Here is a 26519-nt window from a genome sequence, read left to right on the forward strand (position 1 = left end):
CGATTGAGAAACTCAAAAAAGATACGGACACTGCCAAAGCCATGGGCGCACTCTACTCCCCGCAGAGCAGAGGCAATTACAGCACATTCCGTAAAACACCCTTTCGAGGGGGGTTTCGGGGTCAGAGCACACAAGCCAGCACCTCACAAGCAACACCGTCCAGTTACCAGGGACAGTATAGAGGAGGTTTTCGGGGACAATATAGAGGAGGGCAATTCCCTAGGAATAGAGGAAGATTTCAGAGCCCCAAACCCCCTACTACTAAACAGTGACTCACATGTCACTCACCCCCTCCACACAACACCAGTGGGGGGAAGAATAAGTCATTATTACAAAGCATGGGAGGAAATCACTACAGACACTTGGGTTCTAGCAATTATCCAACATGGTTATTGCATAGAATGTCTACAATTCCCTCCAAACATACCACCAAAAGCACAAAATTTAACAACACACCATTCCAATCTCCTGGAGATAGAAGTGCAGGCACTATTGCAAAAAAATGCAATCGAATTAGTGCCAAACACACAAATAAACACAGGAGTTTACTCACTGTACTTTCTGATACCAAAGAAGGACAAAACGCTGAGACCAATCCTAGACCTCAGAGTAGTGAACACTTTCATCAAATCAGACCACTTTCACATGGTCACACTACAAGAAGTATTGCCATTGCTAAAACTACACGACTACATGGCAACTTTAGACCTCAAGGATGCTTATTTCCATATACCAATACACCCATTGCACAGGAAATACCTAAGGTTTGTATTCAAGGGAATACATTACCAATTCAAGGTACTGCCTTTCGGATTAACAACCGCACCAAGAGTCTTTACCAAATGTCTAGCGGTAGTCGCTGCACACATAAGAAGGCAGCAAATACATGTGTTCCCATATCTAGACGACTGGCTAATCAAGGCCCATTCGTTAATAGAGTGCTCAAATCACACAAATCATATCATACAAACCCTCTTCAAACTAGGGTTCACCGTCAATTTCACAAAATCCAAAATTCTGCCGCGCAAGGTACAACAATACCTGGGAGCCATAATAGACACATCAAAAGGAGTAGCCACTCCAAGTCCACAAAGAATTCAAAATTTCAACACCATCATACAACGCATGTATCCAACACAAAAGATACAAGCAAAGATGATATTACAACTCCTAGGCATGATGTCTTCATGCATAGCCATTGTCCCAAACGCAAGACTGCACATGAGGCCCTTACAACAGTGCCTAGCATCACAATGGTCACAAGCACAGGGTCACCTTCTAGATCTGGTGTTAATAGACCGCCAAACTTACCTCTCGCTTCTGTGGTGGAACAACATAAATTTAACCAAAGGGCGGCCTTTCCAAGACCCAGTGCCACAATACGTAATAACAACAGATGCTTCCATGACAGGGTGGGGAGCACACCTCGATCAACACAGCATACAAGGACAATGGAACGTACATCAAACAAAACTGCATATAAATCACCTAGAACTTCTAGCAGTTTTTCAAGCACTAAAAGCTTTCCAACCAATAATAGTTCACAAATACATTCTCGTCAAAACAGACAACATGACAACAATGTATTATCTAAACAAGCAAGGGGGGACGCACTCCACGCAGTTAAGCCTGCTAGCACAAAAGATTTGGCGTTGGGCAATTCACAACCAAATTCGCCTAATAGCACAATTTATACCAGGGATCCAAAATCAACTCGCAGACAATCTCTCTCGAGATCACCAACAGGTCTACGAATGGGAAATTCACCCCCAAATTCTGAACACTTATTTCAAACTCTGGGGAACACCTCAGATAGACTTGTTTGCGACAAAGGAGAACGCAAAATGCCAAAACTTCGCATCCAGATACCCACACAAACAGTCCCAAGGCAATGCCCTATGGATGAACTGGTCAGGGATATTTGCTTACGCTTTTCCTCCTCGCCCTCTCCTTCCTTACCTGGTAAACAAACTCAGTCAAAACAAACTCAAACTCATATTAATAGCACCAACTTGGGCAAGGCAACCCTGGTACACAACGCTGCTAGACCTATCAGTAGTACCCTGCCTCAAATTGCCCAACAGGTCAGATCTGTTGACACAGCACAACCAAAAGATCAGACACCCAGATCCAGCATCGCTGAATCTAGCAATCTGGCTCCTGAAATCCTAGAATTCGGGCACTTACAACTTACCCAAGAATGTATGGAAGTCATAAAACAAGCCAGAAGGCCATCCACCAGGCACTGCTATGCAAGTAAATGGAAGAGGTTTGTTTGCTACTGCCATATTAATCAAATACAACCATTACACACAACTCCAGAACATGTAGTGGGTTACTTGCTTCACTTACAAAAATCTAACCTGGCTTTCTCTTCCATTAAAATACACCTTGCAGCAATATCTGCATACCTGCAGACTACCTATTCAACTTCCCTATATAAGATACCAGTCATTAAAGCATTCATGGAGGGCCTTAGGAGAATTATACTTCCTTCATGGAACCTAAATGTTGTCCTAACTAGACTTATGGGTCCACCTTTTGAACCCATGCACTCCTGCGAAATACAGTTCCTAACCTGGAAGGTGGCATTTCTCATCGCCATTACGTCCCTAAGAAGAGTAAGCGAGATTCAGGCGTTTACAATACAGGAACCTTTTATACAACTACACAAGAATAAGGTCGTCCTAAGGACCAATCCAAAATTTTTGCCAAAGGTTATTTCACCGTTCCATCTAAATCAAACAGTGGAACTTCCAGTGTTCTTTCCACAGCCAGATACCGTAGCTGAAAGGGCACTACATACATTAGATGTCAAAAGAGCATTAATGTATTACATTGACAGAACAAAAAACATCAGAAAGACTAAACAACTATTTATTGCATTTCAAAAACCTCATGCAGGAAACCCAATATCAAAACAAGGTATAGCCAGATGGATAGTTAAATGCATCCAAATCTGCTACCTTAAAGCTAAACGACAGCTGCCCATTACACCAAGGGCACACTCAACCAGAAAGAAAGGTGCTACCATGGCCTTTCTAGGAAACATCCCAATGCAAGAAATATGTAAGGCAGCCACATGGTCTACGCCTCACACATTCACCAAGCACTACTGTGTAGACGTGTTATCCGCACAACAAGCCACAGTAGGTCAAGCCGTATTAAGAACATTATTTCAGACTACTTCCACTCCTACAGGCTGATCCACCGCTTTTGGGGAGATAACTGCTTACTAGTCTATGCAAAACATGCGTATCTACAGCGACAGATGCCATCGAACTGAAAATGTCACTTAGCCAGTGTACATCTGTTCGTGGCATCAGTCGCAGTAGATTCGCATGTGCCCACCCACCTCCCCGGGAGCCTGTAGCAGTTTGGAAGTTACCTTCAACTATTTATATATGTATCATCTCAACCTTAAATAGGTGCATACTTAGTCACTCCATTGCATGGGCACTATTACTACAATTCAACTCCTACCTCACCCTCTGCGGGGAAAAACAATCGAAGATGGAGTCGACGCCCATGCGCAATGGACACAAAAGGAGGAGTCACTCGGTCCCGTGACTCGAAAGACTTCTTCGAAGAAAAACAACTTGTAACACTCCGGCCCAACACCAGATGGCGAGCTATTGCAAAACATGCGAATCTACTGCGACTGATGCCACGAACAGATGTACACTGGGTAAGTGACATTTTCATTACGCGCCAAGAGGTTTCTGACACAAAGTTGTTTTCTTCTTTATTGAAACCTTTTATTAGCATCCACCAACAGATGAGCCAGCACAACCAGTTCTTGCCTCCTTCTTTCTTCCTTCTCTCTAACCGTCTTCCCTGTGGAAACCTCACAATGTAGAATTCCACTTCCAACATAACACTTAAAGAAATCTCTACCCATATATGATCATAACATATGATCATAACACATCTTCCCCCGTTATAAACAATATTAAAGACGTTATAATAACAAAATAACAAATATATACATATATAACAGAAATATCATTGCAAATATGTAAATAAAATTACAACTGACATTAATTACTGACATTAACCAAGTGCATAAGTATACAATATTTAATTGCCTAATTCACAAAGTCCTTAAGATGTTTAGGATAAGTTCTGTTCCTCACACTTCTCCTCAACCCTTCACTCTCACCCAAATTAGGCAAATTGTTTCTTTGTTCACCCTCACACTTTGTACATTTGGCTAGGCGAGACAAACTCCAAACTTCACCACCCTCAAGTAAAACCACATTCTTCTTCACTTTCATAATCTTCCTCGGTCCTGTGTATTTGGATTCTCCTTTGGGACACCACACTGGTTTCTTGACAAACACCAAAACTCCCTCACGCCAATTCTTCTGACGCACACGTCTTTCGTCAAACCTCTTCTTATATTTAGACTGATTAGCAATCACTTTGGCACAAAAAAATTTAGAGCTGTCAGACGCTGCATCAGCTCGGGTTTTAAAATATAACCACAAAGGATTCAATTTAGAACCCGCTAACCTGCCTTTCAAAATACAGAAAGGAGACATCCCAGTAACAACATTGGGTGCATTCCTATGGGCCCATAATTTCTCTCTCAGCGTAACCTTCAAAGGCACCTTGTTCTTGAGAGCTATCTGAACACACGCTTTCGCCAACTGATTAATTTTCTCAACAAAACCATTAGCCTGAGGAGCATGTAGTGCAGTATGGTAATGGGAGATTGCTAGGTCTTTAAGGAAGCCCTTAATTTCTAATGAAGTGAATTGGACCCCTTTATCAGTCACTATTACCTTTGGAATCCCCTCACAAGCAAATACATCAGTCAAAAACTGTATTATGGTTTTAGTGGTAATAGAATGTACGCAACTAGCAGTGACCCACTTAGAAGTGTAATCAACCAAAACAATCACAAATCCAATGGTCCAACCAAATCCAAACCCAATTTGACCCATGGTTCATCTGGAACAGAAACTGGGGACAAAGGGGCAGTCCGTATAACCTTGGACTTGTCATTTCCGGCACATTGTATACAGTCCTTTACAATCACCTCTACCTGTTTGTCTAGACCTGGCCACCAATAACATTCTCAGATACTGGCTTTGGTAAGGTTCCTACCCAAACGCCCCTCATAGGCCAAATTAATTAATTTCTCATATAAGCCTGCAGGTGAAACTAATCTGCTGTCCCTATACAAACTGCCATCTATGATGCTTAATTCGTCCTTAAGCTCCAAAATGCTTAAGTACCTTCCTGGCAGTTATTCAGACAAGGCCATCCTTGTAAAACATAGTCCATAACTAGTCTGCAAACAGTGTCCTTACCACATTCCTCATTCCAGTCTACCTTTTCAAAAGCAGATTCTTTAACCCATAATACATGAACTCCCTCATCCAGACTTCAATCAATTAATGACTACCTAGAAAGGAAATCAGCAGGGATATTCTTCTTTCCAGGATAATATTCCATAAGGAAATTAAAATCCAATAAATGTTCTACCCAACGTTTGATTCGTGGTGTAGTACTCTCAATATTCCGGCAGGTAAACATCTGTGCCAGGGGCTTGTGATCACTCCTGAGTATAAATGGTAAACCCCACAGATAATATTTAAAATGATTTATGGCCCAGGTACAGGCTAGTACCTCACACTCTATCACTGAATATCGTTCTTCCAGGCCCCTTAAGAGAACATGAAGCAAAAGCTACCACACTCTCCTCTCCATCCACCAGTTGAGAGAGAACCGCACCAAGGCCCTTTAAACTGGCATCAGTGGACAAGAATGTTTTACGTTTTACATCAAAATGGCCCAAAGTGGGAATTTTTCCAATGTCACTGCATTAAACACCCCTTCACATTCCGGAGACCATTCAAACTTCACACCTTTCTTCAGAATCATTCTCAAAGGCTGAACTACACTCGCAAAATTCTTAACAAATTTAGAGTAATACTCAGCAAGTTCAAGGAATGACCGTACTTGATCCTTGTCAACAGGTGTCGGTAACCGACATGATTGAATTAGCCAACTCCAAATTTGGTTGATTACCATCCCCAGAGATTGTGTGACCTAGAAATGAAACAGTACCAACTCTAAACTTACATTTTTCTCTCTTCAAGGTCAATCCATTTTCTCTCAATCTCTTAAGCACTGCTTTTAAGATCACATCATGCCTTTCAGTGTCCTCACCATAAACAAGAATATCATCCTGAAAGAATAAAACAGAATCAAGACCCTTGAGCACCTCCCTCACAGGCAGCAGCAGAAGCTAACCCGAATAGCATCCTAACAAACCTGAATGCCCCCCAAAGGAGTAACAAAAGAAGTAAGATGTCTCAAATCTTTATGAAGTAGAATCTAAGGGAATGCTGCTAATAAGTCCATAACACTGAAAACATTAGCTCCAGTCAGCATAATCAGAGTTTCATTAATTTTAGTTGACTGTTGACGGTCTACCCATATACATTGGTTGAGACCCCTAAGATCAACACACAACCGAATCTTTGACCCATTATCCTTAGGAGCCAAAACTATAGGCGCCAACCACTCAGGCTTCAATCTCCTCTATGACACCTAAACTCAATAACCTGTTGAGTTCTGCTTGTAACGGCTGCAACATCAAATGTGGTACCTTTCTCACTTTGTATACAACTGGTTTAGCACTGGACTTTAAAATGATTTTGTGTTTGACATTTTTCCAACAGTAGCAGCTTATCACTAAAAACTTCTGGAAAATCATTTACAATCTCAGCATCATCACCCAAATTTAAAATAGAAAGAACTTGATCAGGAGCATTCGGGTTCAAAATAATTCCCAAATCCATCTGATGACGCCACCCCAGGAGATCACCACCACGTTTGGCTACATAAACTTTACCCACTGTCTCACGGCCTGTAAATTTTATTGACATTACAGAGTATCCAAATAAATCAATCTTCTGCCCACCATATCCAACAGGATCAATACCAGGTGGAATTAACTCAATTTTATCAACTGCAAAGATTTTTTTCCCAATTCTTATCTCCAATTAATGTAAAAAGAGACTCTGAGTCAGCAAGGACTGAAACAGATTTTCCCCCAGATCCCAATATCACATTTTGGCATGAATAATTTGTTCTCATTGAGTTGTCGGTTTCCAGTGCTTGCACAATCGACATGTAACATCATCTGTTGTTTACTTGCTGACTCATCAACCATATTCACTTTAAAACGTTTGCAAACTTTTGCTAAATGCCCCTCCCACAATTCCTACAATTAACATTTCTGGCAAAACATTTGGAGTTGTTTGCCAGATGACCAATATTCCCACACATAACATCTGATCTTGGATTCTTTCTGTGTATCACTACCAATTTTAATTTTACCACTTACTTTCTGCACAAGATCACTTTCTTGAACACAATCACAAGTTGAAATCCTTGCTAGCATGGACGTGGAACCAGAATCCATATGGGTACCAGGATTGGGACCCACATCTTTCATTTCTTTTGCCCAGAAAATGGTATGTTCCATGCTTTCAGCAATAATTATTGCTTCCTGTAAAGATGGATTCTTCGCTAATAATTTCTCTTGGACTCTTGGATTGTTGGTGCAACGTACAAGCTGGTCACGTATCAAAGACTCAGTTAGTTCAGCAAAATCACATGTTTGAGCCAATGTCTTGAGTGATGCTATATAGTTACCAACTCTCTCTTCTCTGGCTTGTATTCTCATAAAAAACATATGTCTTTCTATAACAACATTTATGCGACCACCAAAATGTTTTTTAAGCATCATGAGTGACATCTCATAAACATCTCCAGGTGCGCCTTCAGCAGTACCAATGCTCATTGAGTCAAGGCTATTATAAATGTTCCGCCCCTCAGTCCCTAGATTGTGCAAGAAAATGCCTTCTTTCCTTGCAGGGGAGACTTTTTCACCACCAATACCAATTAAATAGGAATCAAACAAGTTTATCCATTTTTTCCAAGGCAATATCGGCTCACCCCGTTCAGACAGAAATTGTGGTGGTTGAGACATACTGAAGGGAGATTGATGAGACACCTTATGAATTCAGTATTAAACGGCAACAAGAACCAAAACGTATAAATCCACTTTGTAAATGTTAATATTTCTTCATAGTTGCTCTTCCTCTATTCTTTGGTCGTACAGTTTCCAATTCCTTATTCCACTTTCTGAACGTCCCAGAGTTTGAATGGGAAATGCCACTATAATCGTGTCAGCATTCTAGTCTTTTCCTATTTCTTGTAGACAGTGCTCAAGTTTAACAAGGAAATCACAGTGTGGAGCAAGTGAAGGATCAATTGAGGTATTTTTGTACCAAACTGAAATGTTTATATTAAAACGCACAATTTTATAGGTATACACAGCTTTGATGACAAGTGCTGCTGCAGCTCGTGCCATAAAATGTGGTAATAATGCATGTTAATATATTAAAGCTGAAAATGCTACCGCTGCAGCGTGCAACTCATAGTATGTGCGACTTTTATGGAGAACGTTAACACTATTCACAGCAGAAATATTCCAGCAACATAGATTACTATATTAAAATAGCAATGTTCTCACTGTAGCGCGTGACTCTCCAAGTATGCGCGGCCTCAACGGAGGCTGCTGTTGTTCAAACTACAACAACAGCTCAGTTTGGTGTGCTACTCGCTTAGTCATTCACGATCGCTCATGGGCCAGACAACAGTGAGCGTAATGTTTTTTTTCCTTTCCTATGTAAGTATTTAGCCCAAAAAAACATCGACTACATGAAATACAATAACCTTCATGATACGACACTTCATAGTTCGTCTAGTGGACGCATGGGTTCTTTGAAGGGTGGATGCCTCAGTAGTAACTCGTCGCCTTTGACACAAAGTCGTTTTCTTCTTTATTGAAACCTTTTATTAGCATCCACCAACAGATGAGCCAGCACAACCAGTTTCTGCCTCCTCCTTTCTTCCCTCTCTCCAACCGTCTCCGTGTGGAATCCTCACAATGTAGAATTCCACTTCCAACATAACACTTAAAGAAACCCCTACTGACATATGATCATAACTTATGATCATAACAGATTCTAATTATGTAATCAAATGTCTAATGTAAGTAAAACATCTTGTGATATAGCAACATAGGAACTCGCCATGTCACAGGTGGTTTATCCAAGAATACTAAGCTAACAGTGTAATATTCAATATGCAGTGCAGTAAATGGAATTATTGTACTGGAATGACGTTGTTCTCATTCAGTTAATTGAAACTTTTAAAAATGTATTACTTTGAATAAACTATTTAAGTTGTTGCATGGATGAGAATTTTCACACTGCCTGGAGAATGTCTTGCTTAGTGAAATCAGTCAACAGCTTTTACATGTGCCCAATTGCCAGAAAAAAAGAAAAATATACAAAATGAATGCAACTGAACTGTTAAAAACTGAGCTCTTCATTGGTTGGATGACTCAGCATCCAACCGCACTAATGTACTTTTCAATATAGTCAAAGAATATTCCAACCCAGCAGCCACAGAGAGAACACTTTTCCCCCCTCCCGAGAACTTTGCAACATCCTCTCAGACTACTTCCACAGCAAGATCTCCACCGTCTACAATAACTTTGTGCATCAACCCACACTCTCCAACCTCAGCTCTCTAGACCCCATAGGCACACCAACAGCACCATTTCCACGTGGGCACCGTTCACCACAAAAGCCACCTCAGCCATCATTTCATCCATGCACTCCGGGATACCCACCAACCCATGCCACACCACTTGTTCACCCGCTGAACCAACCTTATCAGCACAGAACTCACAAGCATCCTCAACACCTCCATCACCTCAGCAATTTTTATGGACAAATGGAAACATGCAGAAATCCAACCCCTCCTGAAAAATCCCTCCACTGACCGCAGTGAACTCAAGAATTACCGACCCATCTCTTTACCACTTTACCTGGCCAAAGTACTAGAGAGGCCAGCAATCAGCAGCTCACCAGCTACCTGGAAGAAAACAACCTACTGGACACCTCCCTATCAGGTTTTCATTCCAACCACAGCACAGAGACCGCACTCATTACCACCAATGAGGACATCAACCGCAGGAAAACAGCCGCCCTGATCCTCCTTGACCTATTAGCCGCATTCAACACCGTCCCCCACCAAATCCTAATCAACAGACTCAACAGCATCGGAATACAAAATGACACACTCAAATGGATTGCCTCCTTCCTGACAGGATGCACTCAGAGCATCCAACTACCCCCTTTCACCTTCACACCCAAAAGCATCCTTTGCGGCATATCCCAAGGTTCATACCTCAGCCCCACTTTGTTCAATACTTGCGTAACCCCACTGAATGACATTGTATGATCCCCCCGGACTCAACATCTTCTCCTGCGCAGACAGTACTCAACTGATCCTCTCACTTACTGAAGACCTCTCCACCATCAGAACCAACTTCTGCAACGCCATGATCATTGTAGCCAACTGGATAAAACTTCGACAAGATGTCGGGAAAAACACTTCCATTTGGGACTAAAGCTGGTTGCCAGCCGAACTCAGACCCACGCCTACAGACCACGCTCGCAACCTTGGTATTATCCTGGACAGTGAACTGACCATAAAGCGCCAGATCAACACAGTCACCTCCTCCTGCTTTAACACCCTCTGCATGCCCAGCAGAATCTTCAGATGGGTCCCAGCCAATACCAGGAAAACCGTCACCCAAGCCCTTGTCACCAGCCGACTCGACTACAGCAACAATCTATATGCCAACGTATCCTCCCAGCTCCTAAAGAGACTCCAACCAAGACAGAACACTGCTGCCAGACTCATCCTGGACATTCCTAGGAGCACCCACATCACCCATCTCAGAAACAACCACCGACCACCATCCTAAAAAGATGTAATTTCAAATTCCTCATGCATGCCTACAAAGCCCTACACAATCAAGGACCGGACATCAACCACCGTCTACACTTCCATCAACCCACCAGACACCTGCGCTCTGCTTCTCTGGCTCTCTCAGAAACACACAGAGTCTGGCGCAGCCACACCAGCTGCTGCTCTTTTTCCTACATCGTCGCCAGGGCCTGGAACGACCTGCCCCTCCAAACTACACCCTTGCTGGATGGCTTCAGGAAGAAACTCAAGACCTGGGTCTTCGACAGAGACATTGCACCCCAGCACCTATATACCCTAAGGGGTGACAGCGATGTGCTCTACAAATGAATGACTGATTGATTGAGCTCTTTGCAAGGTCAACAAAAGCATCTAGTTACCAGCATCAAATGGAGATATACTATTCTGTAAGCGAGCTGGAGTACCAAATGTTTAAAAAAAAAAATGAAGTGAGCTATGTAATCATTCTCCCACTTAATATAAACTATGACTCCCTTGTATGAAAAGATTTCAGTAGTATCAGAATTTCTGAATCGACACATCCAAGGCTCATACTCACAGGGAGCAACTGAAGGTTCCTGCTGGCGCCTCTCTCCGGATGTCTTCGTACTCCTCATGAATTCCTCGTTTCTGCATGAGGGTTATGTGTTCCAGCAGCTCCTGCACACTCAGTGACTCTGGTCCAGGCACATGCACAGAGCTGTTATCGCGACTTGATACCTGTGGCACCAGGATCAACTCATCCAGAGGATCTGGATGACCATTCTGCTGCGGCAACAGTTGATAGTTCCAACTCAGGGGGTCTAGCTTGACAAGGCCCCCTAAATACTCAGGGAGGCAGTCTCGAGGGAGGTGCTGCTTCATCTCACACATCTTCACCATTTGTACCTGAGCCACAAGAATAATGCCAGAAAACAAACAGCATATCACGTTTACTATTCATTCATCAGGTCAGCTAAAAAAGTTGCCAAATAATTCTACCAAACTTTAAATATTTATCTTACCAGACTAAAACTTTAGTTTTTGACAACACTGCACAATCTGGGAATTATGGACTACCAATGCCCATTTACCCTCCCTGTCAGCCCAATGCCTTCTTCAGACCCTAGCTGTTCATGTCACCCAGAGTGTGGTGCACCACCACAGTCAACAAAAAACTCGCCCCACTCACTCGTTCCCGGAGTTTCTCCTTCAGCAGCACACTGATGATGGAGTAGGGCACTCTGAACCATACAGGAGCACCCACAATGAAGACCTTTTTCAACCGTGCGGGGAAGGCGCCCTGTTGAGTACAAACACAATTAGTGACTCTGAAGAAATAAAAAAAAAAACTAGTGCACAGAGACAGTTAAAATGCACTCAGTGGCAATCACATTTAGCAGAGTGCGGTGTGGAACGGTTTAAGGTCAAGAAAGCATACAGTACCAACTGCTGAGTAAGAATGACATTTCACACAGGCAGAAACACAAACACTGACATAAGCGAATAGAACTTGATTCTTGTAGTCACCCCCTTCATTTCTCTTACAACTACAACAATCCATCTTTCCCTTACCATTTTGTGGTATTTTATGAGGCGAGTCAGTTATCTCTGATGAAAGGCACTTCCATGCATCTAAAACCACTTCTGTGAGAAAGAGACTTCATTTGGTGCCTCTTATGTCTATTGCGTCCTATTATGTCCCACTGCAACACTATCTGTGCTCAGTGAAAAATGGTTGCCTCGCCCACATTGTTCACATTTTTAAAATACAAATAATGAGGTGCACCTACATAAGATGGTAACAGAGCAGGAAGAGAATAGCATGACTACATTCACCTAAACTAAGTTAGTAATGGTTTTTACCACAATAGCAAGTGACATTCAACCTGTCAGAATAGCAAGAACTTTAAACCTGCCCTAATATTCTTCCACATAAAGAATAAACAGTGGGTCACTGCATGCTCAGGTTTAACAAAAATTGTACTGCTTGCCCCAAAAATTGAAACAACCTTCATTAAAGAAGTCTTCAAAGGTCCTGTATTACTTAAGAGCATTTTACCTGAACCAGAACTGCCAGGGTACAGTCATCTTTCCCATGCAACGTTTTAGGAACAACTTACCTCAGCAGGATCTGATTTTCCCCAGTTGTCGCTATGTATCCTATCACTGCAGAGCAAACAAACAACTGCAAAGTAATCCATATGACACTTATCAACATGGTTACTCTTATCCTAACAGAACGTTTTCCATGGTAGTTGAAGTTTAGCATATATTAATGAATGGTGTGTCTGATAGAAAGTGCAGACCCTCCTAAAATCTCTTATCCCATATCTCCTCATCTCAGCACTAGAGGCTGTTTTTTCCTCTTCCCTCCAGGCCTTCTGGTAGTGTGATGTTGGTTGTGGTTGATCTCCATGATTTTGGAACGGTTTCATTGGCTTCTGTAAGCCTCATTAGTCATTAGAGGATGAATTCAGAGAATTTCAAGCAGTTAATCAGAAACTTTTAGCATTTCTGGCATAGCCACTGGTTACGTATAACTTGTTAATAAGAGGGCCTTCTACTTCACACCTGATCGCAACAGTATGTGCCAAGGTCAGATCCAAAAATTGTAACACTGACAGACAGAGTGGCCTGAGTTGAAGGTTCCAATCAAGGTCAAACACTGTTTGAATTGGACGTTTTTTTCTGCTAAAGGAAGATGTCTGGTTCAAACGAAGTGGCCATAACATCAAATGCCATCTGGAAATCTGCAGACACACATTGTAAAAACAGGTTCAAGAAATGAAATCCTTGGAAAGGAAATGTTTTGCTTTACTGGAAACCAATGCCTCTAGAAAGCATAACACCTGAGTGGATCAAGTGAGCAGGTAGTGTGTCCATCCTTAGTTGAATTCTGTGTAAATCCAGAATTGTTCAAAATGAACAAGAACGCCTTCAGGGAGAACAATATTGTTGATCCATTAACAACTTGCCTTTCATCTCTTCACAGGGATGCTGCCTGGAAGCTTGGACAATCAATAAATTTCAATTCGATGTCCAATACACTCTGGATCAATAGCCCTCATGCCAAAGGTCTCACAAACCAAGGGAAAAATAATTCTTTCTCCTCCTACTATTAATAGCTTTAGAACCAGCTTGTGCACATCCCCTTCACCCATCCCGGATTCTCTTAATTTAAATTCCTCCATTGTTGGGTTAATGCCTTTATTTGTAGAGGTGGAAATAACTCCACAATTGGAGGAAGTAAGCCATCGCTGTTCTGGCTTCTCAACTTGAGCCCTGCGTAAACACCAAAGGCATTTTTCCAGATGAAGAATGTGTAAGAGCCAAATCCACGCCTTGATGACGGATTCAAGATTGAGAACTTTATATGGGTAGGATTCATCAGTAGTCTGAATATGGCAACCTTGAGTGCTTTTGGCCAGTAATCAGTGCTTTCATAGTACTACCTGCAGACATGTCAAAAACCTATGCTTTATGAAACTAACATAAGCCTTTACAAATAGAGTTCCTCAACACTGGAGGCTAGTGCGGGGCGATCAAATGGAAGCTAGTGCAGAGAGATCAAATTAATAAAATAAAGGAAAGGCTAAATAAATCAGACAGGTACACTCTAAGGCATCTGTAGACACTCCATCTAATAGACAGGAAGGCAAAGATATAAAGAGTTACAGTACTCATTCTTCAATACTATAAGGTGTTCCACCACATCTCTAGTAAAAATTAAACACAACTATTTCAATGCATTTCAATTGCAGGCTATAAGTCAAGATAAGGTGGCAATTTAATAACAAAGTAAAGACTTTTTACAGGGTCTCTACCCCAGGACTTCTGTGGTTAGGTGCTGTATGCTGTTATGGACTTTGTAAGCTATGTGGCATATCTAGATAGTGACAAGAACACCTGTTTGAGGAGGAATGCTTACCACTGCTTACTAGACAGGGTGCAGTTTGCTGGAGCATTAAAGGATAGTTCATATAATTCCAGAGAATGAGTTCTTTCTACATTAGGGATCTACCTCCATACATGCCCCATTAATTATTTGGAATGTTGAAATTTTGCTTATCTGGATCATTCTTAATGGCACTACAACTCACTTTGGATTACTTTACCCATTCATATCGAAACATGCACACTTCTATTCATTTTCAGACAAAAATGTAACTAACACTTTAATCCTAACCAGATCACATGTTTTAAACCTGTGACAACAGGTTTCTGGAAGTTCCTTACCTTCAGAAGGTTCAGGATCTTCTTGCTGAGGTCTAGCTCAAAGTTGGTATACTGTGACCCTGCCATGTCATATATAAATACCAGTCCATTCCGCTGTGTCTCGAAACTGATGATTGAAATATAAAATAATAATTTGAGAAACATACAGAGCTGTGCTAAACTACTAAAAATACTGAGATGCAATGAAACATATACACACACACACATACTCCTTGTTCCAAATGTCGGTCATAAAAACACTAGGAAGAGTGAAGAATATATAAATGCAGTCCTAAATAGCAATGCACATAGGAGATTGCTTCCCTCTATATATTTAACAAAGCTTACATCTAAGTATTTAAAATGTAGACTTCTTATGCACAGACAAGTGTTGTGGGTGACATAGAAGTACCTCTGCAAAATATTTTGAATGGCCCTGTTGAGGATGTTGTAATTGTCTGGGTGGAGGATTTTAATATTGATCTCTATGCTTTTGGTGACACCCATATATGTGGGATTTGTGATTAATTTAATCATGCACTTGTTCATTTTAAGCATACACCATATGGCAACTCATTGAATAGGGTGATTTGTTTGTATAATTTGAGGTTACTTTCGGATCATTCCCAGTCAAGTTTGAGAAAAACTCCCACTTTTATGGGACCTAAATCAAACTCTTCCATCAATCATATACTTGTTTCTAGACCACTGGTATCAGTAGTTGGTTCCTGTAAAGTTAGGGCTTCATGTTTGAGCAATCACAACCCACTTACCTTGGAACTCAAGCTGCCCGCAAGTAGGTAGTCCTCTAAAATGTCTTATCCTCACGTGGATTACACTTCCCTCAAAGGTGTAAGTATTAAATGAAGAAGGTAGATAAGGCTGCCTTTCATAAAGACCTCATACAGCATTATCATTCAGATATTGACACAATTTTGCGTGAAGATATCAGACCTTTAGAAGTTATAGCGGCATATACAAGGTTAAATAGCTGCACGGCTGATAAGTTGACTAAAGTGGCCTAGAAAGTAGGGGATAACCCAAGGTGGTTTGACAGTTCTTGCTCTAAAGCTCACAAACACTTGAAACTCGCTTTAAATAAATGCCCGCGTGCCCAGTCTGAAATAGTTCAGTCTAGGAAATCCTATAAAGAGCCTTTCCAAAAGCAGAAGGCAAAGACAAGGGTAAAAACATGGGAGGATCTGAGAACAGTAAGTGATCAGAAAGACCCCAGAAGCTTTTGGAAGGTGGTGAACTCTTATAATCCTTTGGCCGAGGCTATTTAAAAAATGGATTGTGCTCTAAAACTTCTTATCCTCAGATGGATTATGTAGTATTTTTCTAATGTATTCGGCCCTAAAGAGCAGTCTCCTATCCTGGGTTCTGAAAAGGTGATCTTTAAATCATTCCTGGAGTTCTGGGCTCCTCTATTGACCAATGCAATTAGAAGCGCGATGTTCGGACCTCTGGTTAAATCCTGGCAGGAGGCCATTATTGTTCCTATATTTAAGAAAGGAGACAAGAGCTCTCCCCCTTGCTGTTGGACAGAACAGTAAAGATACTGGGTAGAGTTATTCTGTCCAAATCAGAAGTTTGGGCAATAGAGACGCAGGGGCTTTCTGACTTAACAGTTTGGTTTCTCACCTGGCAACCAGGCAAACCAAACTTTAAATCTTTCCCTTATTATTCAAAAGTACACTAAGGCCAAGAAAGTTTCTGTCCATCTTGCGCTTATGGACCTTACATGTGCTTTTGATATGGTTGATCATGCAAAGTTATGGACTATTATCTTGAATTTGGGGATTAATAGCGCCCATTGTCTACCTCCTCAGTAGGCGCCATGACCAGACAACAGCCAGAGTCCGTTATAGTATGGGAGGAGACCTTACAGATGAGTTTCCATTGGTCATTGGGGTTAGACAGGGTTGAGTTGTGGCCCCCTTTTTATTTTTTAATTCATATTGACTCTGTGGGGGACCACCTGTCTAGGGAGGGAAAAGATAGTCCCAAATTGGGCAGTAGAGAAATTCCTGTTCTGCTATATGCAGATGATGCAGTTCTTATTGCTCTAACACCTAACGTCCTCCAGCTTCTTTTAGATCCTATTAACAACTTTATGGATAGCTTGGACCTCGGGGTGAACCATTCTAAATTCTTTTGTTTTTAAATGTGGCCCTAAGCTCGCAAAATCTGAAAAGTTTTTATTTAATGATGAGGAAATTATGAAAAACACTCATTTTACTTACTTGGGGATCCCGTTTGATGTAGATCTCAACTGTAAATTTTTACTTAATGTAAGAGTGATACAATTTCAACAAACTATAGATGCTGTTTTTAGATTCTCCAAATGGCTGGGCCATAAACGGACGTGAAAAATTATTTGTATTTTTAAAAGCAAATGTGTCCCAGCGGCTACATTTGGGGAGGGATTTTGGGGCCATGCGAACTGCAAAGCACTTGAAATACTTGAAAATCATTTTCTAGGAAGGTTGCTGGCAGTTCCGCAGTCCACTCCTGCTGCTTTTTCTCATGAATAGGTTGGGCTTTCTAATCTGGGAGATTATACTGGGCTGCAGGCATAGAATATGGCCAAACCAGGAGGCGCAGTTTTGTGAAATCATAACCAGGGACTGTATGACTCTTGATAAGAACCAAGATATCCCTTAGTTAAAATATATCAAGACAAGTTTTGAAAGCTTTTTATAATTATTCAGATAGATTAAGAACCACACCCCGTCCCCCCACGAGTCAGATTAAATAACTATTTAAACAACACATTGGTAGCGCTTCGGCCTGTTTCAAAAGGAGAAGTGACTCTTAGTCACACCTATGATCACTTATTGCACCCGGCTCTTTATTTACAGCTTACTGCTAATGAAAAACATACATTCTTACTGACACAGTTTCAACTTAAAACAATACATTTCCTGGTGGCTTTGCCTCAAAAAAGCACTAGATTTTCTTCTCTTCCTTACTATCATTGTCATTTGCCATCAGAACAAAGCACGTTGCACTTTGTATTGTTTTGTTCTTTTTATGCGTCTTTAAAGACAGCAGTTTTTGTGCCCAGTCTTATGCGCACCCAGAACCAAGTCTCACACAGCTATATTTGCCTTTTTACTCCAGTTGGGTAATCAAAGGATTATTTACGCTATTCGAAATTTTGTAATAAATGCCCTGAAGGTGCGTTCTAGATACTGAGGCCTGTAATGGTGTGTTTGCTAGAAAGACAACAGTTGCTCCTTTCTTTTATGTTGAGTGTGCCTTTGGGTTTGAGCTCAATTTTTCCCTGGCATTTGAGTGGCATATTTGAATGGTTTCAGAAATCCATCTGGCCACTGTACCTTTATGTACTGTTTATCTCATGTTGTTGTCCAAAGGGGACAAAGAGCGGGTTTGTCTTCCTGCATAGTTTTGTTCTTTCTATGTAGTACATTATTGTGTGCCTAGCGCCCAATGTTAGGCTCTCTCGGTTTAAACTTTTAGGTTTTAGAAAAATCTTAGTATTTTAATAATTTGGTTTGAATGAAATTGCAAAACTATTTTTGGCAGAAACTGTGGATCCATTCTTGTGACAATTCTGTCCTTGTGAATTTGCATATATGGTTCCTGAATTATAAGAACTTGTATTTCGCTCACTATGCCTCTGTATTGTGGATTGTCGTTAATGTTATATTCCTTTGTTTTTGTTTTTTTAAACAGATTTATTGGTATTTTGTTCAAAGACATTCAATTTCTAAAAGGTCAGTTCAGAAGAGACATATATCTTCCTCCTCCACATTCTCAGCCGGGCAGTTGGAAAATTGTTCCTGATCATGGAAACCTTCTGATATTGTGCTCTTCTGATTAGGCCGATTCCCGATATGTGTTCGCGGGAGGGTAACATTTATATGTATGTCTCTCTTGTCAGTGAACTAGAATAAAGTATGGATGAATGACATTTAACTCCCAATTGCCCTCATTTTCCCATCGCCCCTCCACCCAAAACATTTTTCAATCAGTTCTTGATGCACCTATGCTATGCATATGTTGTGTCATGGTGTAGAGTGCTTGAGTTTGTAGTTCACATACGTGTGCTGTCCTACGCTCTGCCTGTTTTACCCATTGTGGATGTGGTGTTGTCTCATGTTGTAGGTGATGATGTGGTCCCATTTCCTTCTGTATGGGGTGTCCTTATCTCCTTTTGTAATGTTACGACAATTTGTTCCCAAGCATTTGTTATCTCTGGGGATCCCCTTCCCTGTCTGTGTTCCCTTGTCAGCACTAGACTTTCGTACTCTGCCCAGCGTCTTAATTCCCTCTTCCAGCATTGAAGGTTGGGACCTATCAGGCTTTTCCAGTTCTTTGTTAACTCTCTTTTGGCCAGAGTGTATGCAAGATCCTGAAATTTACTAGTTTTCTTATTCTTGGGAGTGTGGGGGAACCAATGTAACAAACAATGGGCTGGGGTACACGCAGTTTCACGCTCCGTACTTTCCGCCACATATGCAGTCACCGCTCTCCAGTAGGTGGTTAAGTATGGGCAGGACCACATCATGTGGATAAAGTCTGCCGTCTCTTCTCCACGGCAGGGACATTGCAGGTCTATTACTCAAAGGTGATCCCAAAGCCTTTTGGGGGTGAGATAGGCTCTATCTATTACATAAAAATGTATAAGTTGAAACCTAGCATTTCTGGAGACCTTTGGCGCCCTCTCCAGTATATGTTCCCAGGCCAACTCCGGTATTGGGATCGCCAGATCCATCTCCCATTCATGTTGTAGGTCATCTAGGGGGCACATTGCTCCTGTGTGGATCGCTCTATATTAGCCAGTTATGGCTCTATGTGTGCCATCTGAGGTCATTAGGTAGGTGCTGGGCTCGTGAGGTCAGGGCACGGTGCTTCCCGTTTGCCAATGGGTGCCAATAATGCAGATAAGTGCTCGGTGCAGCAGGAAATGACCCTGCAGTAGGTCATGTTCCTGCCGGAAGTCTTGAACAGCATCAGGTTGCCCTCTCGGTATAGTTCCCCCATCTGCACATCCCCTGCTTTCTCCAAGGTCGTCAATCTCCTCCACTCGCCTGCACGAGGTAGCCATTGAAGCCAGGTCATTGGTATCTCGGGTGTGTAAGGCATGGTCGTGCCTGTCTTATGGAGGCATCACCTCCAGCATCAACGGAGGACTAGAATCTCCGGAGCGGGCATTGGGTCCGACCTAGTGAGTTTAAAGAATAGAACCGCCAGCATAGAAACAGGAGTCGTCGAGGTGGCCCTGCCATCTACTAGGGCTCTGCGCTATGCCGTCCATCAGGTCGCCCACTGCGACTGGGCGGCCGGGTAGTAGGATTCAAAGTCCGAGACCGCTAGGCCCCCCTCCGCCCGCGGACTCTTCAGGGTGGCTAGTGCCACTCTGCTTCTCCCATCTCCCCATATAAACGCCGTAATTAAGGAATCCAGTTCCCTGAAAGGCGCGACAGGGACCCAGATCGGTAAGAGCGCAAAATAGTATAAGAGCCTTGGCAGCGCCACCATCTTAATTAGTGCTATTCTTTCTGCCACGGATAATGGAAGCGACCTCCAGAAGCCCATATTGGATTTCAATGCCCTAATGGCACTCCCTATGTTACCTTCCAGGATATCCGCCCTAGTATGGTACACTTTGACTCTGAGGTAGGTCATGCATTGGGGCTCCCAAGACATTTCTCAGCCCTTCGGGTGGGTCCCGGTCCACCGATAGCAGGAACGACTTCTGCCAGTTTACCTGCAGTCCTGCCAGATGGCACTGTGCCAAGATTGCTTGGGCTCCTGTTAGTTCTGGCCCAGTGTCTTGTAAGAACAGGAGTAGATCATCCGGATACAGAGCTAAATTGTGATGCCGGTTACCGTTCTCTAGCCCCCGGTAACAAGTGGCGGTTCGCGTTTAGGTAGCTAAGGGTTCCATTGCCAATGCAAATAATAATGGCGAGAGTGGACAACCCTGTCTGGTGCCCCTTTCTACCAAATATTGCTTTGAGATTGTGACACCGGTTCTGACCCGTGCCTTAGGGTCTGTGTATAGGCTTTGTCCATTTGATAAAGTCCTCGCACAGTCCTATGTGTTCAAGGACCTCGTATAAATAATCCCACTCTAAACTATCGAATGCCTTTTCTATATCTACTGCTAGTATAGTCGCTGTATCTACGTGTGGAGTGACAATGTCTAGGGTACGGATAGCTTGTCTGATATTCTGGGCTGTATTCCGGGAGGGGATAAACCCTGCTTGGTCAGTATGGACCAACCAGGTCATGTATGGGAGCAACCTTGTCGCTAGTATTCAACTTAGGATCTTGTAGTCCGAATTCAGCATGGACAGGGGCCTATAAGCTTTGCTATCGTTTGAAGGCTTGCTGGGTTTAAGTAGAGGAATTATCAAGGCTTCCTTTGTGGAATGTGGGAGGCATTTCGCCTCATGTACCTTACTATATAACTGCGCTATTTTAAGGGCCAGTTCTTGTATATACGTGGCGTAGAATTCTATTGGCAAACCATCTGTGCCTAGGGTTTTTGCCCTCACCATGCCTTTAATGGCTTCTCTAATTTCTGAGACCTCGATTTCGCCTCCCAGTGTGGTCCTCTCCTCCACATCAAGGCACTTGTGCGGAAGATGCCCGAGGAATGTCCGTATAGCTTCCCCTGCCCATGTGGGACACTGGTATAGAGTGTGGTATAGTATTCGAGGAAGTGACGGTTAATTTCATCCTGCAGATATAGTCTGCCCCCTTTAAGGGTCATGATCTCTATTATGGGGGTCCCTCGTTTCGCAGGGTTGGCCAACCATGGCAACAGTGCACCCGTTTTATCCCTTTGCACATGTGCCCTCATCATGTAGTTTTTTTAATCAAAGCATCGGAGCCTCTCAGTGTGCTCTGCTACTCTCCCTGTAGCCTCGTGCACCTCCCCCGCAGCTTGGGGCATTCCGGACTTCGTTTTTCTAATGTTTGTAGCTCCTTCTCAGCTATCTCTATTTCACGTATAAGTGTCCTCCTAATTCCCATTGATGCAGCGATACATCGTCCCCGAACTACCAACGGGAATGCATCCCACAGTATCTGGGGGGGAGGGGCCGTAGCCTTGTTCGCCTCAAAATAGTGTTTGATGTGTCCCCCTATTTGTTCTCGAAAGGCAGGGTCTTCTAGGAATTCGGGTTTTAGGCGCCAGTTAGGTATGCATGTCTTAGTTTTTTCCCCAGGATAAATAGAGAAGAACAGGGTTGTGATCAGAAATTGTTCTTCCCAAGTACTCTACATCTCTGACCTGAGTATGTACCTCAGGCATGCATAGAAAGGTGTCCAGTCACACATGCAAGTCATGTACTGCAGAAAAGAAGGAGTAATCCCTGGTGCTCGGGTAAGGTGTCTCCAGGAGTCTAGTAGTTTCCATTCGGCCTGCCACTCCTGGAATGTTTTTAGCTAGAGCCTTCACTGGTGAGTCCATCAACGGGGGGTGGGACCTATCTAGTTCAGGGTTGGCCACATAATTAAAGTCCCCCCCAATCAGTACCGCGTGAAGCAGGTGAGGGGCCAGGGCGCTCGAGAGATGATCTAAAAATGTGCTCTGGTCTGGTCTGTGTTTGGAGTGTATACATTTATTAGCACAATGTCTCGTCCCCCCAGCCGGCCAGTGACCACCACAAAGCGCCCATTAGGATCTATAAGTGTGCTGGTCATTTGGAATGGTACCCCTGCTCTTATCCATATTGGAGTGCCCCGTGCATACGTGGAGTAAGTTGTGTAATCCATTTGACCCCTCCACCTTCTCTTCAGCGCCGCTCCCGCCGCTGCCGTCAGGTGAGTCTCTTGCAGCATTATTATGTGGGCCCCTCTCCCCTGCAGGTAGGAGTATACCTTATATCGTTTAGCCCTACTATGCATGCCTCTGATATTCCAGGAGACCACCTTGCAATTTTGTAAATCATCCATGAGAAATCAATAGTACCGTTTTGTCTCTGTTCATCCACTTGTCGTGCATTAGACGCATAATTACATTGTTTACCTTATAACTGCAAACAAAAAACTCCCCAACTCCCCTTACCCAGGACAAGTGTCAAAACAGCCTCCCATCCAAACTATTGCATACTAATATCAGTACTTAAGGGGTGGGTGAGATTAGTTCTCGAGTCGCCCAGAGCTCACAGCGCCGGGCACTCCCCCGTCCTGTTTCTTCGAGCCTTGGCGTTTCATTTCTCATCTTGTCCTGGATTCGTCGCAGCAGGACCCTACATAACAGCATCAGTTCCTAACCATGGTATCAGATTATATCATCAGATGTTCCAGGTGTCACCACCGGCAGTTCCACGCTCATTACTGCCGAGCTCTCAGATTTCACGCCGGAGTCCGATCCTCGCACTCTTCTCGTTGTCATCTCAGACTGTGGGCTAGCTTCTCCCCCGCTTAGCGATGCCACAGCAGCAGTGGCACGCTGTCTCTCCTCTTGGGCTTCCTCTAAGGTGGGTGCTACCTCTCTGCGCCGGGGTCCTCTGGATCGCTGTTGCCTGCTCCTGGGTCTGGTTCTGCGAGGTGCTCTTGTGCCTGTGGGACCTTCACACTCATCCAACCATTCTCTTGCTTCTTGTGGTGTACAAAAAAATGTAGCTCCTCAGCCCTCTGCCACCCTCAATGTAGCAGGAAAAAGTATGGTGTACGGGAGGTTTAATGTTCGCATCTGTTTCTTGATCTCTAGGAATGTGGCCCTTTGTTTTTACACCTCATGGGAGAAGTCAGGGAAAATTCGAACTGTGTTGTTTTCCACACTTAGGGCCAGATGTAGGAAGATTCCAAATTGCGACTTGCAATTTGCGAGTACCTGCAACTCGCAAATTGCAAGTCGCAATTTGGAATGCAGAAAGGTGTCTCAGACACCTTCTGCAACTCGCAATGGGGTCGCAAAGACCCACCTCATTAATATTAATGAGGTGGGTCACAATTTGCGACCCCATTGCGAGTAGGGGCACTCACGGGGATGGTGGCCTGCTGGAGACAGCAGACCACCATGTCCGTGACTGCTTTTTAATAAAGCAGTTTTTTGTTTTTTCAAAGTGCAACCCGTTTTCCTTAAAGGAAAACGAGCTGCACTTTGAAAAAAAAAACGAAACCTTTAGTTTCGGTATTTTTCAGGGCAGGTAGTGGTCCATGGGACCACTGCCTGCTCTGAAAAACTATTTTTTTTTCCAGACACAAAGGGGAAGGGGTCCCCTGGGGACCCCTTCCCGTTTGCACCTGGGTTACCATCCACTTCAAGTGGATGGTAACTGCGCTGTCATTTGCGACCGCTTTTGCGGTCGCAAATGAAAATGAATAGCATTGCGAGTCGCAAATAGGAAGGGAACACCCCTTCCTATTTGCGAGTCGGAAATGCATTTTGCGAGTCGGATCCGACTCGCAAAATGCATTTCTGCATTCCGGTGAGGCTTTTTTCGCCGTTTGCGAGTCGCAAAACCCTTGCTACATCTGGCCCTTAGTTCCTCACCTTTTCTAGCTTGAGCAAGGATGTGGTCCCGGTCCTTATAGTGCAGTAGACTGGCCACCACCGGCCATGGTGAGGCCCCAGGATCCACGTCAAGTCTTTTAGTTCAACTTTCTCAGGTAGCCCCACTATGCGGATATTGTTTCTTCTTGATCTGTTTTCGGCATCCTCTGCGTGGGCCATTAGGGTTCCTACTTGCTTCTCCAGGGTGGACACACAGTCTCCCATCGCTGATACTTCCTGTTTGAGCTCCTCCATATTTCGTTCTGTCGTTGCAACTCTTTCTGCCAGGCATCTTTGGTCCTCTCGCAGTAAACCCAAGTCCGCAGCCAGTGTATCTATTTTAGACTCCAGAATTTCCCTGGAAGTCGTGATGGCCTGCAGTATGTCTCCCAGAATTTCCCAGTATGTCTTCCAAAGAAGGCCCCCCCGCCAGGCCGTCAAGAGGCGCTGACTGCGCAGTGTTTGTATGTGAAGAGGTAGGGCAGTCATGTTGCAAGCTGGTGTCTCCAGCCATGTCCTTTTTCCTGTTGGTTTTGTCCACTGTTTGGTGAATCCCTGCTGTCCCACCGCAGCGCTGGTTTATCGTGTGCCTGAGTCCAGCAGGCAAGCACCGTCTGCCTCCCCCCAGGCCCAGCCGGTTCTTCCCCCCCAATGCCTCCGCCGCAGTCCCGGTCAGCAGGGGAGGGTTCCCTCCAATTGTGCCGTTCTCCACGCTCTCGCCTCTCTAGGGCGCGGTGGGGAGGGTCACCAATACCTTTGCCGCGGCCCGCTGCCTTCTTCGCGCAGTTGGACTGCGCTCTATCTCTGTTGATGGTGGGGGGGTTGGGAGCCACGTGCCTCACTCCCTACCGTTGTCGCTTAGAGGCAGGGGTCGCAGGCCTGGCAGCCCCGAACTTCAGTCTCCCCTCCTCACTCCCGGTCGAGGGCTCTTACCGTGGCCGGAGGGAGGCGGGCCAACAGCAAAATCCCCCTGGGCCCGGTGCATTCGCTGGGCTGCGGGGTCACCCCTGCAGATTCTGTCCGTGTTCCTCGCTGGGGTCCCTCTCTCGCCAGCTGGACTCAGCGGCCACCAGGGGCCGCGCGCACTCCTCATGCGCCCGCCTTTTTGGGAGCGAACGGCTGTTTACTTTGTCGTCGTGGGCTGTCTCTCGGTCCCGCCACCGCTCTCTCGCATAATTTTTCTAGGTACCTCCCCCCTCCTGGACCTTGGGGGGGGGGAGGGTAAGGTCATTCAGAATCTCTGTGTCAGCAGGATTGATGCAGAGGGGGGTCCCGGGCCAGAGCTCCTCACTTTTGCCGCTTACTCAATGGGCTCCAGGCCACACCCTGATGTTATCTTCCTTTGTAATGCCCAATTCCAAAAATCTAATGCTAGCTTTGGAAACTGAAGGGATTGTATTTCCCCTATTTGTTGATGAAATCATTGTTGTAGTGTTGTCTATTTGAATTAATACTGTTTTCCCTGAAAACTGCTTCTGAAAAGGCTTTTAAACCTAGGAATACTGTTTTTAGTTCTGTGATGTTGATGTGTTTTACTGCATCCATTTCCTTCCAAACTCCTCTGACGTTGAGCGAGTTTGTGTGTGCTCCCCACCCCATATGTGAGGCATCTGTTGTAATTGTTAATGATGGAATTGGTTGCTGAAATTGCATTCCTTGATTTATAGTTGACCTGTTCCACTACACTATTTCCTCCTGCATTTTTTTGTGTGACAACCACTATATCCTCCCAACTCCCTGCTGCTTGTGACCATTGGTTTGCAACCATTCCTGAATTAGTCTCATATGAAGTCTTGCATATGGGATTAAGGGAATGCATGATACCATTTTCCCTAGAAATCTCCCCAACATCCTCACTGTCATAGCTTGCCCCTTCTGGCAAAGTTGAGTCTCTGCAATCAAGGATTGTGCTTTCTTCTCGTAGGGAAACACCTTCCCCTGAAATTAGTTTATTCTTGTTCCAAGAAAT

General features: G+C 43.8%; 1 protein-coding gene across 1 annotated transcript in view; it reads right to left on the minus strand.

Moving 5' to 3' along the window:
* Positions 1–26519, minus strand: part of PTPN9 (protein tyrosine phosphatase non-receptor type 9) — a 232730-nt gene that overhangs the window by 49503 nt on the left and 156708 nt on the right. The window contains exons 5-7 of the mRNA XM_069222172.1: positions 15088–15193; positions 12041–12151; positions 11429–11757 (exon numbers count right to left, since the gene is read on the minus strand). Coding sequence (XP_069078273.1) covers positions 11429–11757; positions 12041–12151; positions 15088–15193 — 546 coding nt within the window. The remainder of the gene's footprint in view (positions 1–11428; positions 11758–12040; positions 12152–15087; positions 15194–26519) is intronic.

Source organism: Pleurodeles waltl, chromosome 3_1 (genome assembly GCF_031143425.1).
Source record: "Pleurodeles waltl isolate 20211129_DDA chromosome 3_1, aPleWal1.hap1.20221129, whole genome shotgun sequence".
Lineage (NCBI taxonomy): Eukaryota > Metazoa > Chordata > Amphibia > Caudata > Salamandridae > Pleurodeles > Pleurodeles waltl.